Consider the following 18,396-nt stretch of genomic DNA (forward strand, 5'->3'; position numbering starts at 1 on the left):
ATAATTTGTTACCCATGTGCTGGCCGCCGCGGGGAGCGGGCGGGAGGAGCGTGAACCCTGATAGGGTGGCTGTAGTTTTGTTATTGATGCTTTGTGCCTTTTATTTATCTATTTATTTATTTATTTACTTATCTCGGTTTTTTGTTGCTCGGACTCGAGACTGAAGTACAGTTTGCAGTGTAGAGCTCGGCTCGGGTTTGGTTTCGTTCTCGTTCTTGGGGCACTTTATCGTGTGTGAGCCCGATATGTATGGGCATTTATGTATGTTCGTAGCTATTGAGGCGTGTATATGGGCAGCATGTATGTCGTGTATGATTGATAGGCGGTGGGTCGGGTGCGGTCGCGGTGGGACGGGGGTTGTTGTTGGCGTTGTTGCTGTTGTTGTTGCACCAGCAGCGTTGCATCGGCCCGCGTGCATGCTGCTAGCTTCTAGCCTGGCTCGGATCGGATGCGGAAAGGGAACTTGATGCGGCGGCTGGGCCGCAATCAGTAGAATCCGAACAACGAAGCGAGTTGGACGTGTCCTGAGTGAATGGTGGTTCTTAGCGCGCGACGTTCTTGCACTTAAATTGGTTTTGTTCTGAAGAGTATGAAATTTGCCCGCCAAAAACTCGAACTTTCGTGGTGAAGTGTTGGAGCGAGTTCGCTGCGAACATCGAGTGTTTCTAGTTAATTCGCCTGTGATTTTCCAATTGGCTAATGAAATTTGACTAACAGAGTGTTGAAGAAGTCGTTCTCAGTGGATTTTCATCGACTTTCATTCAGGAAATAGAAGAATTGGTGAAGTGACACGTCCAAAGTGCTCGGCAACAAGTTCACCGAATTCAACTGCAACATTCGTGCGTCTGCAACACTGTTTCGGGCGAGTTCAAGTGATGCGTAATGATGTTCAGGAAATGGATAAAACCTACTTCAAACGACATCCCGACTAGTAATTTTAGTGATTTCATGATTAACAATTAGCATCTGATTAACAGTAGAACTAGATCTGCATCAGAACGAATCGGAGGTGATAGTGATGGCCCTCGAGTACTACATCATGCTCTCAACAGTGATTTGAAACAATCTTTCGCCCTGTGATGTGGCCGCGCGTAATGTCCGAAATTAACCACCGCGCATACAACTAACTCTACTTCCAGCATCAACTAACAACGCACAATTCATTAGAATTAAATGTTTGTGCTGAATTTGTGCAAAGAAAAGACAAGTGTTCCTTATAGCAGTTTCCAAGGAGCAAGTTGTAACTGTGACTAACCGTGACTAGTGACAAGAAATAGTTTCTGACTATTCTGCGAGGAACGTAACACGTTAATAAATCAAAATGGCTGTGCCCTTTTACCTTCCCAATCAGGATGAACAAGGAGCTTCCGGCAGCAGTGGTAGTAGCACTGGAAGCTCCCCAAACACAACAACCTCAGCCACGCAGACTCCTTTGCCGAGTCCTGCTCCCGTCAATGGGGAACAGTTGGTGCAGGCTTTTATGGAGGTCCTGTATCGATGCTCGTCGTCTACTTCGAATGGAGGTGAGTTTTGATTTTGATTAATTTATGGTTTTATTCAGAAGTGTTGAGTTTTGAAAAAAAGGAAGGGTTACTTCTTTTTTGAAGGGTTGGTTGTGCTGTTGTAAATTTTTTGTCGAATTTTTATTCATTTAGCGGGACAGGTAAAATCAGGGTCCTGTTTAAGACATTATTAAGTCCTACGACACTGTAACTTCTATGAGTATGAAGAAGCGGTTCATTGTAGCCTTTTACGGCTGCACTACATATTCAAATGTCCTGTTTTCCAAAATAAAGTCAAGAAGTGGTTCAAATTTGACGGGAAGGTTATTTCCTTTTCGTTTTAATCTTCGGAATCACTAAATTCTGTTACACTATTATTCCTGATAGCAATTGCTAGTTTCGTTAGTCCTGCAAGCATTCCAATGTTCTAATGGTGTTTTGTCAACTACAAGCTATTTGTCTTTAGCAAATTTTCAATCCCACCTCAAACGATTGAATAGAATAGTTTTTGCTCCGAAATAGTAATCTTTAGTTGAGCTCAGTTCCGGGGTTTTACGAAAAAACAAACTGCATTCCCAGTTCTACTATTTCTAAGTAAATTAGATTAGATAAAAATTAGGAAAAAAAATTCAAAATTAATTTTGACTTTCACAATTAAGTGAACAGTGGATCACACCCTTTTCCATGATATTTCAGTATGGAAAAAAGGTATTCCATTTTTGTTACCCTTAAATGGAACCTACCCTGTAACTTCTGTATCTGCGCACTAAAACTTGTTAATTATTAACAAAGCTCCTTCTATAAGTGGTGCGTCATCTTCTGTTCTGTCCACTCATCATTAACGTATTTGGGCATGCATTATGGAATACATTAAAAGGTGAATATTCTTGAATTTGATGATTAAGACTATGAACGGATTTATACCACCTCAACAGAAAATTGGAGTCTGAAGTGGCCAGTATAATTTTTATTGCATTAAATGTCGAATGCATAGAAGAAGTGCCGGCCTGTCTCCTATATTTTTCTTAAATATGCTATTTATAATCAGTTTCTTTCTTTTTTCTGGTTTCACATTTAAACGTTTGCGGTTAATGAGTATTATAAATGAAATTAAGACTGCCAGGTTGTTGAGCCTTTTTCTTTTGTCGCTTCTAAATTTTGCTGCTATATATACATCAAAGAACTTAAGGTATATCACAATATGGTTTAACTATCATTTTTCCATTCTTCGAGAAATTTCTGACTTCGACGAAATTTTGAACCTGCAACAATGCAGTTTTTAGAAAATCTACGTACTTCAGAGTTTTGAATTTTCAAACAATCGCACTAGTATCGTATCGTGTGTTAGATAATCTTATCAAAGATATCCCTTTTGTACAAGAAGGGATTCACCAATTGTAAGTTGTGTTGATAATATAATTTTGCATTTGCTTCGTCAAATGAATTTATATTTGTTAAGCAGTCCCAAGGACGTAGTGACTTTGGCAATTAATATATGATGATCTATGATTTATAATGATCTATCTACCCAATGTAGATAAATCTCTCAATTTTGTACTAATGCCCATTGTTATGATTAAAAAGAACAAAATCTGGAACTCTTCGCTTTGGCCATTTTTCAAAAGTACTACCTTGAAATCACACCCTTTTGACTATTTTCGTACTTTTACAGCAACTTCTATTGTAGATTGTAATATGTAGTCTACCTAATTTATTCAAGTTATTTAGAAAAAAGTCCTTTGTTGCCTTTATGTATATGCTCTTCTTTTATAAGGACTTCAATCTCCTGTTTAACATTTATGCTGAGCTATAATTCGGGTGAGTGCATTTATACACCCGATTGCTTAGTAAAAGCCCTAACATTCCATTTTCGTTAAACACGACTTAACTGCCAAATTCCTCTTAAACATCGGTTGTTTATCCTTATCATGATGCAACTATTTTGTTGGTGTTAAAATTTCAAATCCAGCCTAGCTTAGAGACTTTGTTGTTGAAATTTTAGAATTATCATCAATCATACGATGAAGCAATTTCTAACAGAGTCCTCCCTAGCCAATCATCAGGATCACCCAACCGATACCATGCATCCGCGTGTGACGTCATTAAACATTTAAAGAAATATTTAGTAGTTTAATTCTTTGACCTTTAATAGTAGGCCTTAAAATGGTGATTATTCCTTGATCTTTTGAAGCCGAATTAAGCTTATGTTCGGTGGGATAAGTTCAACTGTTACACTTTCAAAGTTAATGTAGACTGCGGCAGTTGCCATTGTCATCATTTTGAATTACTTTTCGTTTTGTTTATTTCATTTGTCTTACGAATTCAGATAAAATTGATGTCCATATTTGGGATGTCATCCACCTGTATCTGTTGAATAGTAAAGAAGTGGAATTTCCTTGCTTTGAAAGCAAAATCCATCCTGCTTCTCGAATTCAAACATTTTTTTTCGTAGTTTCCATTTGCCTAGCAAAAAAGCGCAAAGTCCATCGCGTAATTGCAGACTGAAATGAAGAGATAGTTTTTTGAATAGGGACAACCCTATTGTATTTATTCACACTGCTTACAATCGATTGGTTTTGAGCATTGGGAAGGGAGCAACTAATTCCCGAAATATCGATATCAGTGAAAGAATACAATAGCGTTGTCCCTAATCAAAAAGCATTTTTTTTCGTTTTATTCAAACATTGAGGGCAACCAAATTATTCAACGCTACAAACCATTTTCGTTACTATCAATTTTTTTTTATTTCAAAAATACTAGTATCTAATACTAGTAATAGTATATAATAGTATCCTGAACAGTACAAAATGTCCTTTTGAGTGAATGTTCCATAACATAACGGTTTGATAAATAAACCACTTTCGTCCGCATTAAAATAAAATTTTTATTCAGTTCATGTAACATAAATGCTGAATTCTTTCTAATATATTTAAGCGCCTTTTCTTTCTAAACCCACCTACTACTTGGGGGTTTGGGGGTCCCCACACATGCAAAAGGGGAGTGTAAATGAAAGGTTTCGATGAGTATTTTTCGAAGCCGATCGTAGTTTTGATATTTGTCGGAAAGGCGAGGAGTGGGAGGGGTGGAAAGCGTTGATTTCTTTAACGGACCCATTCTCAGAAACTACCCAACCAAAAAATCTGAAAAAAATTACGAAGCTGCCTCTTTTTAGTGCCCAGGCCTCTCCATATCGATATTTGCTCAAATTAAGTTAATAATAATATATTACCACATTGTTGTGAAATTGAGTAAAACTCCCCAAGTTTGATCAAAATCATACTATAACTAACGAAGTTACAGTAGCTCAAAATTGACTTTTTAAATGTACTATCAACATCACACTAAAGTGAGTACTCTGACATGCTAAATGCATATACATAACGGACTACGTACAAGTGGGATAGTTCTGCACTCAAATATACTCAAAGAAGAAGCAAACAAAACCTTTCATACCTGAAGCGCCGAGCTTCTGGTTTCCCGACTTGTTTCGATGATTCTTCGTAGTTTGATTCAAAATTTCAAATAAGTTTTCTCCCTATTTTGGGGCGTTTATATGTAAAAGTTACAAGAATCTCTGAAGATGAGTAATACAGAAAAGATGTAAGTGTATCAAGGATTAAACCACCGAATAAAATGAACTAAATCGAATAAGGTGTTGAAAGCGCACTGTCCACTGCTGTCAATAAACCACCCAAATTCAAATAACAATTTTATATGGTTTTATGATTAGAATCCAAGAGGTTTTCCGTTTTGACTTTGTTGCAGAAAGTCTTTTGAGGATCCTAATCAGGTTGGAATTCTTATTGTATTCTAATTGATTTGGTCGCTTTCCAGAACTCGTTTCGGGTTTTTTCTTTCTTTAGAGATGAATTTTTCCCCTAATCAGGTTTTCTATAGAACTGACGCTATACCCATTTTTTGCTGTGTTTATTGTGTATTTTTGCTTGCTTTCTTTGTTAAACAGGGTTCATATCATGGAAGGGTTCTCCAAGCTTGACGCTATGTTGTTGGGATGATGCGTTGCGTATTTGCTGTGAGCATAAAAGTCAAACCCCTCCCCCCAAAGGGGCGAAGAGAATATTTTTTTATACCTTTAAGGTTGCTCGAAAGAACGCTAAAAGTGCAACTTTGTAGTTGGTAGTTCATTATAAATTTATTCAAACCCAAAGAACATGACACCTATTTGTTCTCCTTAATTATCATTTAAGTTTTTTATAGGGTAATATATTTTATCTGTGGGCGCTACTTAGGTTACAGTGAAAAGAGCAGGTAACATGAAGACTAGAAATGGCCAGTTGTCATATATAATGAGATTAACAGCACCATGCAAAAATCAGCAAACATCATCATATAACTTAACATCACAACATTTAACATCACCATCCAGTATAGAAGTGATGATAATATTACTTTTCTGATAAATAACGTTTTATATGTGATGTGATATCACATTATAAGACAGCACTGAACAATACTGTACAATATAACACTGTTTGATACATCATATTGTAGTTCCTTGCGCTTACGAATTCGTTAGTGTTATGATTCCCTCCGTTCTTTCGACGAACCTGGAATATTGATGAGCAAAGTATTCATCCACTTCCAAGTGATAAGTGCATGTGGAAAAATTTTACAATAATATATAGGAATGTTTTGCTTTTCTTTCTGCTCTTACATGAATAGTTTATTCTTAATTAATATGCAATTGGCGCTACTGTCCATCGTATGCTATGAATGAGATTAACGCAGGGCAAATATCGCTCTAGTGAGAACTAATATTTGGTAATATTGGCTATCGAGTGTAATATGTGATGTTGATGGCATATTATCATATCTGCAATTAGACAAATGAAAGATACATTTTTTGATGTTACTTTGAATTATCACTTTTCTCAAAAAGTTGTGTGATATCACACAATTTACTAAGGTGATATTTCTTGCATCTCTTGTGAAAATAAAATATACTTTATTGTAGTTGTTTTTTTTGCTAAAATTTAGATAATGATTGATTATTCCATAATTTCCACTGTTACACGTTACAAATAGTAATTTGGGAAATGTACTTACTCATCAATTCTAGGATTGTGTTGGATGCTTGTATCAGTGCATCAATCAACTGGATCATTCATAACTCCATCCTATGGCTGACTTTACACGATCAGTATTTCATCAGTCTAGCATCAGTCAGAGTGACAAAGTTATGACAAACTGCTTGCCTTATGGAAATGACTAATGAATATTTTTAAATAAAATCGATCAATCCGGCTGGACTGATGATTGACTGAATGTAATGCAGTTGCCATTATTTTGTTAGTCGAAACATGACTTCTGAATGGTTCGGATGTTTAAATTCCTGCGACAAAGATCCTTTTTTGTCACTTTGTTTATATTAACTACTAAGAGTAGACTTGTAGCACTGATGAAGGGAACAAGTGGTTCCCGAAATATCGGCAGTGAAAAGAAAAGGCAGGTCTGAGTACGTTCGTCTACTCTCACTATCTTTCGCTTTTTGAGCATCGGAAAGCAGTCAGACTGTCTTATGTGATATCATCGCAGTTATACTATGATTTTTGTTGTTGAATGTTTTCGGAAAATAAAATTCTTCCTTATTGGGTAATTCACACTGTTGTCGACACAAGGAGACGACTAGTAATGACGCCAATATCGTCACATTAAAGAGCGTGGAAGCGAAGTTGTCTTATTTAAGGCCCAACTCAGTCCGTAAATTGATATTATATTTGATAAGATATAGATGTCAAGAATGTTCTTCAATGGTTTACGCTTCTCAGACCATCACTTTTTGCTAGGTTATTGGGCTTTTCATACGATATTCGTTTCTAGATTTTCGTCAAGTTAGGAAGTTGTTACAATTTCATTGTTCTTGTTTATATGGTTTTTGCATGATCTTTTAGTTCTTCGTAATTGTTCCTTCAAATCCAGAGCACGAACTTTAGACACTAATTTTATCTTCATACTGCACGGTATCAGTCGCAAGTAATAATAATTGGCGCGATAATCTACTTGGGTTCAGAGCCTTGAAGGGTGTTAGAACATTTTCGTTAAAACCGTAACGGAGCACTACAGTACACTGTAGGCGGCAACGTGGTCAAAATTGTCACGCTCCAAACTTCCCCAGAGTATCTCTTTTCGTCTGAATGGAATTGAAAATTCCGTTCGTTCAATTTTTGAATTTTTTGTTATTGATTTTGTCAGGAATCCGTGAACATTAAGACCATTCGGATTAGTTTCGCCCCTAGTCATTTTTCATTTTTATTTTATTTTATTTTCTTTTTTATCCCTTTTTTTAAAGTAGCCTATTTTTTGATACTCATTTCCTGTCTTCTTTCTTTCGTTTTTGGTGTTTAATTTTTAGGAAAAATCTGTTAATGGTCACTGGATTAACGCTTTCCTGGCGCTAGTTCGGCGTGTCATTCGGTCACGGCAGACGTAGATCTTGCTGTAGCTTAGGTTTACTGACGACGTTTTGAAGGTGTTGAATAACAGATGAATGGATGGTGGAGCTTATGGTAGGAGTGGGGTTCGTTGCGCCAAACAGAAGCATATTGCAATATGTGCTACCAAAGTTTGAAGATTACTGGAAATGGGATAATATTTCTATTCGAGTTAAGGTGGTGACGGAAGCCCCTATGATATTATAAGCTTATGAATTGGCTCAAGCGAGATTGAGCGCGGACTAATTTGTAAGATAAAGCGGCTCCTCCTACCAGTAGCATAGCTGTAGTTTTCCACGGAAGTTAAATTTTGAAAATTATTTCGTTCGGTACTTCAATGAGCAAAGGATATTGTTGCTGTACAGATGACGGTTATTTTAGTTAACCTAATTGTTGCTGCTTAAGGTTAAAGGTTATATTTGGTTAACCTAATTTTGAATAGTATTCGTTTGAAAACAAAAATCTCCTTGTCACTATCAGAAAATTATCTAATGAGGACTTTTGTGCATTAAGATAAAATTTTCATAACAGGAATTTGATAACAGAGATAAGAAAGTGCATAAAAAATCGTTCAAAAAAAAAAATAATTCTGGTTATTGTAGTTAACAAAATTAATTAAATAAAATAATTTGAAGGAAAAGATTGAATTGTAGGAATCTTTGTAACAATTGGTATATATTAAGGAGTATTTTTAAAATTTCGATAAATTGAAATTGATTGCCTTCCTTGTTTTTGGCAAAAGCAAGGTCCATGTCATAGTATCGTGCCAGTATTCTGTCGCATGGGGTGTACATTTTTGGACTGAGTGGCGGGTCAATGAATTTTGTAGATAAGTCAATGTTCTACCAGGGTTGCGATATGAAAGCTACATTGGCTACAGCAATACTGTAAGGATACAGTGTATCCTTGCTTGATTGAAGTCAGTTTGACTGGAAAATTTAGTTTGATTAGATTCCTTTTTCCAGATGAGACGCCTTCGTCGCGTAAAGATTTCGGCAATGTTTCCTATGGGTAATACGATTCAGAAGCTGCCTAGATTTGGTTTTTGATTTGGCAATGTTTGAATTCAGATCAAGTTCGAATAGAACAGAGTTTTTTTTCGAGCGATCCCTATGAAACAGGCACTATGACGGTCAGCGGCAGTGACCTGCCAGAACTGAGCGATTTTAAATACCTCTGGTCAATGCTATCAGCCAATGGGGAACTGCATTATGAATTTGCTTCACTCATTAGCGCAACCTGGAAGAGGTGGCGTTCCACAACTGGTGTTCCTTGTGATCGATGTATAAACGTACGTCTCAATTATAAAATTTACCGCAGTGTCATCCGCTCCTCTATGATTGTGAGTGTTTGCCGATTATAAAATACAATGAACGGCGCCTCGTAGTAATAGAAAATGTTGCGTTGGAGTAGTGACGTAACACGTTTTAATCACATACGAAATGAGAATAGCTGTGATCGATATGGGGTTGCATCGATCATGAAAAAATTGCGGGAGAGTCAGGTAATTTGTGCTAAGGGGAAATCACTTTCCAAGATTGGCTTACACATTGCAGTCGATGGACTAAAAGGATGGCCGAAATAACGGCAGCTTGATACGCTGGATGGTGATTTGAAAACCTGAAATGACAGCAAGATGGCGCAACCAATCACGACGAGCCGAACCTGCTTGTGAATGGGACGGAGGCTAAAGAAAAAGAAAAAGCATGTTTGAATTCAGTATTGCACCTTATGATAATTGTTTTTGACGGATTACGTCTCCCTGAACATGTCTTCCTGGACAATATTTATTTATATGTTTTTTTATGATGTTTGGGTATTTTATATTCTGTGAAACCTTTGTCAGATACAAGATCAGGAAGAGCTTGTGAAAAATAGATTTGGACATTTACGATTGCAGACAGAGGTGGACGAATGAAATTTATAACTCTGCAATCTCTATAGAAGCAGCTCTGGATAGGTGGCATTAATTTATGTATTTCACAAATATTATGACTTCGAAATGCATTTTCAGCTTTGTGGGTGCTTCCTTCAATAACCTTCTAACGTCCATCCGACGCATCCCACATAGTAACTAATTTCAATTTTCACTAGTTATCTTCTATGATTACCCATCTTCTTCCACTTTTTTCTTTTCGCAAGAACCTGTTTCAATTGATTGCCAAGTGAAGATCAAACGATCGATGACATTAAGGCTTTGTGCAGAAAATTTCTTGAGTCTTCTTCTCCATTTGTATCTTATGCAATATGACGAAATGAAAAGAAGATTGTAACAGAATTACTTGCAACGAGTCGTTCGTTTGTATGGAAAATAATAGAAATAGTAGGCCAATGGCCTGAAATTGAAATTTTATTTTAATTCCGAGAGATATAATGCTAAGTAGAAGGCGAATGAAAGGGAAGAAAATGGCGAATAGATGTATAAATTATGGGCTGCTATGTGGGCATGATGTGAGTTTGCGATGATTCTATTTGTTTCGCGAGATAGTCAGGGCATAAAATTAGCAATTTATATAACATTTACGATCAAGGCTTTCTGTGTTATCATCGATTATTACATATTACGTCTGACGATTACTTTTGATTTTTTGTGCTCAATTTATGGCAATCGAGACTATTTTTACACCAGTTGATCTTCCTTTTATTGGAACGATATTAGCCTTGTTAATTCGCAAAAATATCAAGTTTCCATTTGGAAGGATATGTCCGCTCCATTGAAGCTAGACTGTTGATACTAAGAAAAAACTTAACATCGAAACAAAGACGACATTTGAATCACGATTCAATGTTAAATTGAATGTCTACAGAACAATTGCGCAGTTCCATGCTTTAAATTTAGGCCACGTTGGGGTATCCAAGCTAAATAAATGGCCTCTTACCCCAGATCAGTTTTGTTTACGATCGGGGCTTCTTATTATAAGCAAAGTCACTTTGTGGTTGCTTCCACCACAACCCCTCGCATTTATCTTTTCCGCCTAATCTAAAATAAAAAAAATCCATGTTCTGTCATTAATAATTATATCGAGTTTAGCATTGTTATTTACATGCCGCCGTTATTATTCAATTTGATGTCTGATTGTGCAGGCATGTCGGGCTGGCGTAAATAAGTCTAAAAATACCAAGAACAAGTTTCGGAATTAGAGACCCCTCTTAACCTGCTGCACGCTAATAACAATAATCATAAATAATATTGCAAAGCAGTCGATTTTCAATCGTTAAGTGGAGCTTATCCATGGCTTGCCCCGTTTTAGCAATTTAGTGTATCTGTCCCGTTTGATAAAGTTCATACCGCAAAACATGACAAATGCGAGTGAAAATAATTGTTGGGTATTTAGTACGAATGTGCAATAATATTAATAAATAAAGTGAACCGCAAAAGCTACTTTACGTGACCTTGTACTAAAATTGCAAGTGGGCTTTTCATTCTTGTTTGTGTTGTAGCAATTACGGCTTTACCAGGAGAATTGGGCCCTCAGGCCTTAGTGCTAGCCCGCGGGACACATATGCACGAAGATATAGATAATCTATATTGGGTATCTAAATGCGAGGCACACGTTCTGTTAAAGTATATACGGTTCCATAAAGTACGTTTTTAGTAATCGCATTTGGAAATCTAAAATCGGACTACATGGCACACTCTATATTTTTTTATTTTGGCCTAATGTACTTGGATTTGTGGCTGGGTCTTTTTTGAATAGTATTACCGAGTCAGTAAGTTTGTAAAGTTGGTTCTTGTGGAAGTTTGGTGTTAAGGAGGCCACTGTTAATTATTCTATTCCCTTTGTTAGTAGTTTTACCATACTACTTACCGTAAAGTGTCTAATTGTCGTAATTGTCACACCATATCCTTCCGTAACTTGCAAACTTAGAAGACACTGGTATGACAGTAATGATTCTGAGACGTTCTCCATAGCTCCGTTGTGAGAACAACGATTTATTCTTTGTCTGTGACGTTGGGAAACCACTCAGTACTGGGACCTTGATTTTTTTACAATTAAAGGGCAACACATACATTTGGTGACCTGTGATGATCTTTTGTTTCTCATTTTAACTTTTTTTCCCAAAAACCAGACCATTTAATGTCTCGCAATTCCCCACGAATCGGTAACACCCATTCTCAATAAAATAGCTACATCTGGAGTCCCATAATCGTCTGAAATCCAGAAACTCTTATTGTCAGTCGTTTCTACTCTTGGTGATCGTAAAAACTGGTTTAAGCATTCTTAATGTGGTGTCTTTTTGCATTGTTACGGTTAATGCACTTTTACTTAATACGCTGTAGTATGAAAGTGGCGGCAAGCCTCCATGTCTCCAGCGGAGTGCAATGCTAAGTTAATTTAGTAAGACCTGACTTGATCTGGCTGGCCCTCGCCGAGGGCAATTCCTTATACGACAGAATTCAGAGTTTGTATATGTATCTATAGAGCGATTGTATATTTTCGAGACAATAACAGCAGCACTTATCAGTTTCGCAAGAATCTTATTCTGGTTGAATTGTGGGCGAACAGCAGTGTCGTTGTCATTGGCACGAGACAAGATAATATTTTTTTCCATGTCATATTGTTGTAGGTATATGTGTCTGGGGACATGAAGAAAGAACCGAGAGGTTTTATTTTTGGATCATGTTGGCTAGGTTCTTAATGGGGAATTGCTAAGGTGAGCCTTTGGGAAATTTTGCTGATTTTTCAAGTCGCAGTTGGTAGAAAGATTTAACATAAATGTTAAATCCTCAAAAAATACAAGATTTTTTTTTCGTATTTCTGAAACCAGTTCTTCCTTTCACCTTTGAAATTCTTCTGCGAAACTGATACTTTACTTTCTTGACTAAAATGTTCCTTAATGGTAAACAACTGATGGCCGGCCTTATTTCGGGAATCAGTTGTTCCTTGTGTCAATTAATTTTTTCAATTCTCGAAACAGAATGAAAGAAATGTTGGGATTGTTTCCTTTTTTGGTTGAAACATTCTTTAATTGTTCCGTTGATCACAAATTCGTTCCGTACTTTGTTCCTGTGTTTCGGGAACCAATTGCTGCCACTATCGATGAATTATAACGATTTCTGAAGTTGAATGCAAAAATGATAAGAAATGATTCATTTTTTTTATAAGACTTCCTTCAACAACGCAGCGTCTTTCCATTTTTCAGGAACCAGTTATCAAAGCCATTGGTTCTAGCAATATCGTGTTTTTTTTCTTGTCAGGCAGACTAACAAACTAAATAAGAGAGAGAAAGAGTTTTGGCTGTTTACAAATCTGAGATGCATGCACATTGGATTCCTCAAGGTGGTGTATCTATAATAGATGAAATAAGCGAAGGTTTGTTCCCACTTGTGTGCAACTTCGTAGAAGGGTTCATTGACATGTGCTTAATGTTGTTTTGGTAGTTAATTAATAATAAATACGTCATGCTAATGAAAATGTGAATCTAAAAACTGTAAACATATCCTTGAAAGGATTTCTTATAAACAAAGGCTCGGCTATGTGAGGAGAGAAATTCATTCGAAACGTAAGTAAACAATTGAAACTAAGGAATGATGAGTAATAAATGGCACGGTCTGCGGTTTTCCATAATACCCGGCAGCTCTTTGCTTGTGATTTGAGAAATTTTCCTGATAGTTAGAAAAAAGTGTAGCCGCAATTGGCGTCTGTGTTTTCAAGGAGGGAAAGGGGAGGGGGCCCCCTTTAGGTGCTTCAAAAAATTGAGCTTAGAATATTGTGTCAAAGTTTCAAAAGCCAGTTCTTAAAATTGTGAAAGAAAGGCAGCGCCTAGAAGCAACTCGCGCCGGGTCTGCCACGCTTAGACAGTAAACTTCAAACGGCGTTTTCTTGAAACCATTTTTTCAAATTGGCGAACAAGATTACTAAAAAAATAGTGAAATAGTGAAAATTCAAATTTTCGAATTTTGCTGAGATCCTAGGTTATCGACGACAAAAAATTAATTAATGTTAATTAAGATGGTTAGGTAGGGGAGACCCGAGCATTGTTTTAGGCTAGGTAGCATGTTCTCTTGCACAGATTTCTGAATATCCTTATGAAGCAAATCCCACTCTTGCACATCCAATGCTGATTAAGCTCTTGTGGCTCTGTCAGTCGAGCCAGCGAGATGAGATGGCAGTTATGGGGGGAAATTTAAGGCAAAACTTAGGAAGGGAGATTGTTTTTCGTACTCGATTTTTCTTAACTTGGATCGTTTGATCGGGTTTGATAGAATTTTTTTTTACTCAGGAGTTCAGTGATTATCTATTTTTTGGGTGAGTTAGGAAACTTAGTTTCTAGAACTAACAGTATTTTATAAGGGAATACGATCAGAATATTTTTTCGTCCAGGATTCATCATCATCACCAACATCAACAGCGCAACAGTTGGTATCCTGTTTAGACCTGCCTTAATAAGGAACTTCAAACGTCCCGGTTTCGCGCGGAGGTCCATCAATTCGTCCAGAATTATTACTTCCATTTCCTTCAGATGCTTATTCACAACTGGGTCGACTGATGTCCGACGTCCAGCCTATCATACAAATCTGTCTAGGACCCACATTTGAGTCGTAACTTTCTATTGCGACAACATATTAGCCTAAACACCACTTCGTCAAGCCAATTATCCTTATTTCATTGGGAGAAGCCAAGAATTTTTTCTCCTAATCACATACGTTCAGTACTATCTTCGTAGATGATAACCATTTTGAGATCATCTTTTGGGCATTTTTGAGTATCAATGATTGATGAATTCTACTGATGTCCGCCAGCAGCATTCAGAAGGGATAAATATGAACTTTTTTGGTATCATAGAAAGTAGTCAAAGCAAAAAAAAAAAAAAATACACATAAAATGCAATATATTGCAAGGTCCCTTAAAATTAGCTCGTACCATTTTCAGCAAATACAAAGCAGCCTTTTTCGATGGACTCGTCCTTTATCAGTTTTTTCATTGGTCTCACCTTTGATTCCGCCTTTTGTCAAACTTGCACTTGGAGCGCCAAATCGGAATTGTTTCGTTCCTCACTAGAAGAGACCTGTTGTGGCGTTGTTGATGAAGAATTCTTCTATCTCTGAGCGTATACCTTTTGACAGCTTTGTCCCCATATTTGATCGTTTGCAACTGTTTGTCTTTACCTAAAATTTCATTATTAAACTCTTGAAAAAGTTTACAAATTTGTAGCAAGCAAGGCGTCATGAAGATACTGTAGAAGTTTACTTTTTTAGTGGTTATTGACTTTGGGAAGGTCCATAGGAGCTAGAAAATGGTATTATCACTGTAGTATGGCGGATGATATGCAACAGGAAGAACTTAGGCATGCCTTTTACACGTTTCCTTCTATCAAATCTCCTGGATATGGTATTCATTTACTGCAGGGTCTTCGAGGTTTAATTTGTTGTTTGTTTGTTTTGTTTTTTTAACTAGAACGTAGGTGGTAATCTATTTTACTTGGTTTAATGAGCTCCCGTGCGTCCATCTTCGTGACACTGCATAAGGTTGCCTGATAGTCGTTAAATATTTCGGGATGCTGCCTCTTATATAGCTGTCCATAGGGTAGATGGAGCATAAACAACTTTCCTTCAAATGATTGCTTTTGGTGCTTCGCCAATAGCGGTAGTCATTTGCCAGATAAGGGCATGAAAGCCCGAAGGAGTATACCATGATTTACTATCATGAGGCTTAGTTCTAGGGCCTCCTTCGGACACAGTGGCATAGGGCACCCGCTTACACTTAAATTCAGCAGTATTGTCAGTCGATACTAAGTCTACTTGATATTTTACCGCAACTAAGCGGTATGACTGCCAGATTTAAAGGCACAACTGGGGGCATTGAATTTAGGAGATGCTCTGGTTGTGGTACTCATTATTACCATGCAATTCTCACAAAGGGAAAAACTGCCTAACTTCACCGCTCATAGAAGGGCTAAAATGGGAATGTGAAAACGTCCATCAGTCCTCTTCCTTAAGTGTAAATAGCGGCTTATACAGAATATATCCTTGATCACCCCAGTAAAGGTGAAGCTTATCTACCAATCACATATAGAACAATCGGCCAAAGGGTAAGGGTAAGAAAAATCCACTTTCAAAAGTCCCGGGTCTGGCGCTATCATACAGTTCGACTCGGCATTGGCGACTACTTATCATAAAAGGACAATAAAGTTGCTGGTTACTATGGGGCTTATTGCAAGAGATTTGATTCTACTGGAATATCTACGCGAAAATAGCGGTATTTACAAAACCAGTAAATAACACTAGCGAATAGAAAAAGCAGGTTTTTATTATTTCAAATAATTTAATCGCTAGAAACACCGCGTAATTTTACTCAGATAATGAGTAATTGTTACGGGTAGAAGACATAGCTGGATGACACTGTCCTTTTGATAAAAGCCAGAGTTTTTGGCAATTGGATTTCCGTCCTTGAATGAAGAAGGAGAAGTCAATGTATCCTAGACCTAATCTAAAGGAAACGTCATTCCCAGAAAGGTAAGAGTAAAAACTTTATATATCTTCAGTGGAAAATGCTTTTAGTTCATGTCTTTATAACTTGCTGGAGGTATCACTTATGATCTGAACTGAATTCCTAAAACTTTGATCTACCTACACAGTTTTAAGGAAAGAAATTCAAGATCTTTTTGTTGATAAAGGGAGTCCCTAATCAGGTGTTGATACCTTCTTCAATTTCAGATCGATTGCTTGTAAATATTATTTATAAAGGACGTGCCATGTTCGTGAAGAAATCCGCAAGGTTTGTAGAATCAAGCCTTTGTTGCCAATTTGTTGACAGATCAACATATTTCCGTGGATCCCACGTTGGGCGCCGTTTATAAAGAATGATTTTAAAGTTGAAGTCTTTAAATGAAATTGTGCTATCAGTACGTTGATTATCTTATCGCTTTAGTTTTCATTCGAATGTCCAAGAAATGCTAATAATTTCTCCAAATTCCAAATATTTCACTTGCAAAAGTCATCCAAACGTCAGGTCCGGACCCTTAAAGAAATTCAAAACCATACAAACAAAACCAGTTGATGTTCTTAGTTGCATCTTAAGATTCAAGAGAGATGATGGACCTTAAAGATGACTGGTTCCATCCACAAGCTACGAGTAACATAGCTGGCTTTGTACCGTACTGATCATACGATCATGTCTTCTTCTCATTCCTCAACTTCTTATTTTACAATCCAGCCAAGCTTTTTACGGTCATGTTGTTGCTATTATTATTGTTTTTACTCTCGGTTTTCGGTGTAACCTTTCAGTGTACAGTGTGGCTTAAGAGCTCCCAAGTGAGGCTGGTAAACTGTAATGCAGTGGGATTATCGCGACAGCACAGTAGTATCACCACGAGAAAAGACCCAGACCAAACCAGCCAGTGATCGTGCCAGACAACTTGCGGACAGCACGAGCCAAGATTGAAATTTTTAAAACGTAAAGTAGCTTTTCGTGAGATTTATTTCGTTTTACCGTTTTTTGATTGATTATTGCATTTATTACCTGTGGTGGAGTAAATTGGGAAGAAAGAGGATGATAACGAAATCTGAACAGACAACGGCGACGACGACGATCGTGTTAGAGTGATCTGAGCATGCAAGGAAGGCAATCGGGAATATGGTGGACCGATGTGGTCTTGGAAGATACTTTTTTTTCCTACGTTAATTTGTGTATAAAGTGCTGATATTTTTGTCTGGTGGTTTATTATGGGTTATTATATGGATTATATGCTTTGTCTGTAAAAAATTGTCAGAGATGGAGAAGATTGTGGAGATCATTTCGGATTTATGTTTAATGAGGTACGTAAAAATGGTTTCATTTTAATTTATCTTTGAGATAGTGGTGGCGAAAAAGTGAGACAAAGTAAAGTTCGTTGGACCTAAGTGTGCATTTTAGATTTTTAAATTGATACCTAAAGGTAACAAATGGGGGTCGTCATGTCCGTATTTTTTGCTTTAGGATTCTGATATGTTTTTTTGAATTTAAACCGTTGTATGAAGTAGCTCAGTACCTCATGTGATTCTTTGGTCGAAGTGTTTAGTAAACTAGACTGGATTGTAAACGCAATGCGCTTTTATGCCTATTGCATCCAATGAAGTTCCTTTTGGAATTCTATGGAAATGGTTTGCCTGCATTTTTCTGATTTCGTTCAGTTGGGGGAGGTTTAAATAACAATATTATCCCTATCCGAAAAGGATATTTTTACGAAACTTTTGATAGAGTTTAATTTCAAAAAGTTCATTGGCTCGCCTTTGTTGTTCTTTTGAATCTCCTAATTGGTCCTCGAATTATTCTGTAATTATTTCAAAACCCATCAATTATCACCATTTCCTAGTTATACTCATGACCATAATCGAGAGCAATTATCACTTCATTATTACTGAGATGCTACCATTTAAGAAATCAAATATATCATATTTAATGATCTTTCAAATGCTCGCTGTTAACTTCAAAATTGCACCTTCTTGACAACAATAACAG

At 37.0% G+C, this 18,396-nt stretch overlaps 1 protein-coding gene across 2 annotated transcripts in view; it reads left to right on the forward strand.

Annotated features, from left to right (window-relative positions):
- The first annotated feature begins 377 nt into the window (after positions 1-377).
- Positions 378-18,396, forward strand: part of LOC119647625 (cell death protein hid) — an 85,003-nt gene continuing 66,984 nt past the window's right edge. For both annotated transcript variants that reach the window (XR_005248911.1, XM_038048676.1), the window contains exon 1: positions 378-1,523. Coding sequence is in view for 1 of the 2 variants with exons in the window: in XM_038048676.1 (XP_037904604.1) it covers positions 1,322-1,523 (202 nt within the window). In the remaining variant the exon portion in view is untranslated. The remainder of the gene's footprint in view (positions 1,524-18,396) is intronic.

Source organism: Hermetia illucens, chromosome 2, assembly GCF_905115235.1.
Source record: "Hermetia illucens chromosome 2, iHerIll2.2.curated.20191125, whole genome shotgun sequence".
Taxonomy (NCBI): Eukaryota; Metazoa; Arthropoda; class Insecta; order Diptera; family Stratiomyidae; genus Hermetia; species Hermetia illucens.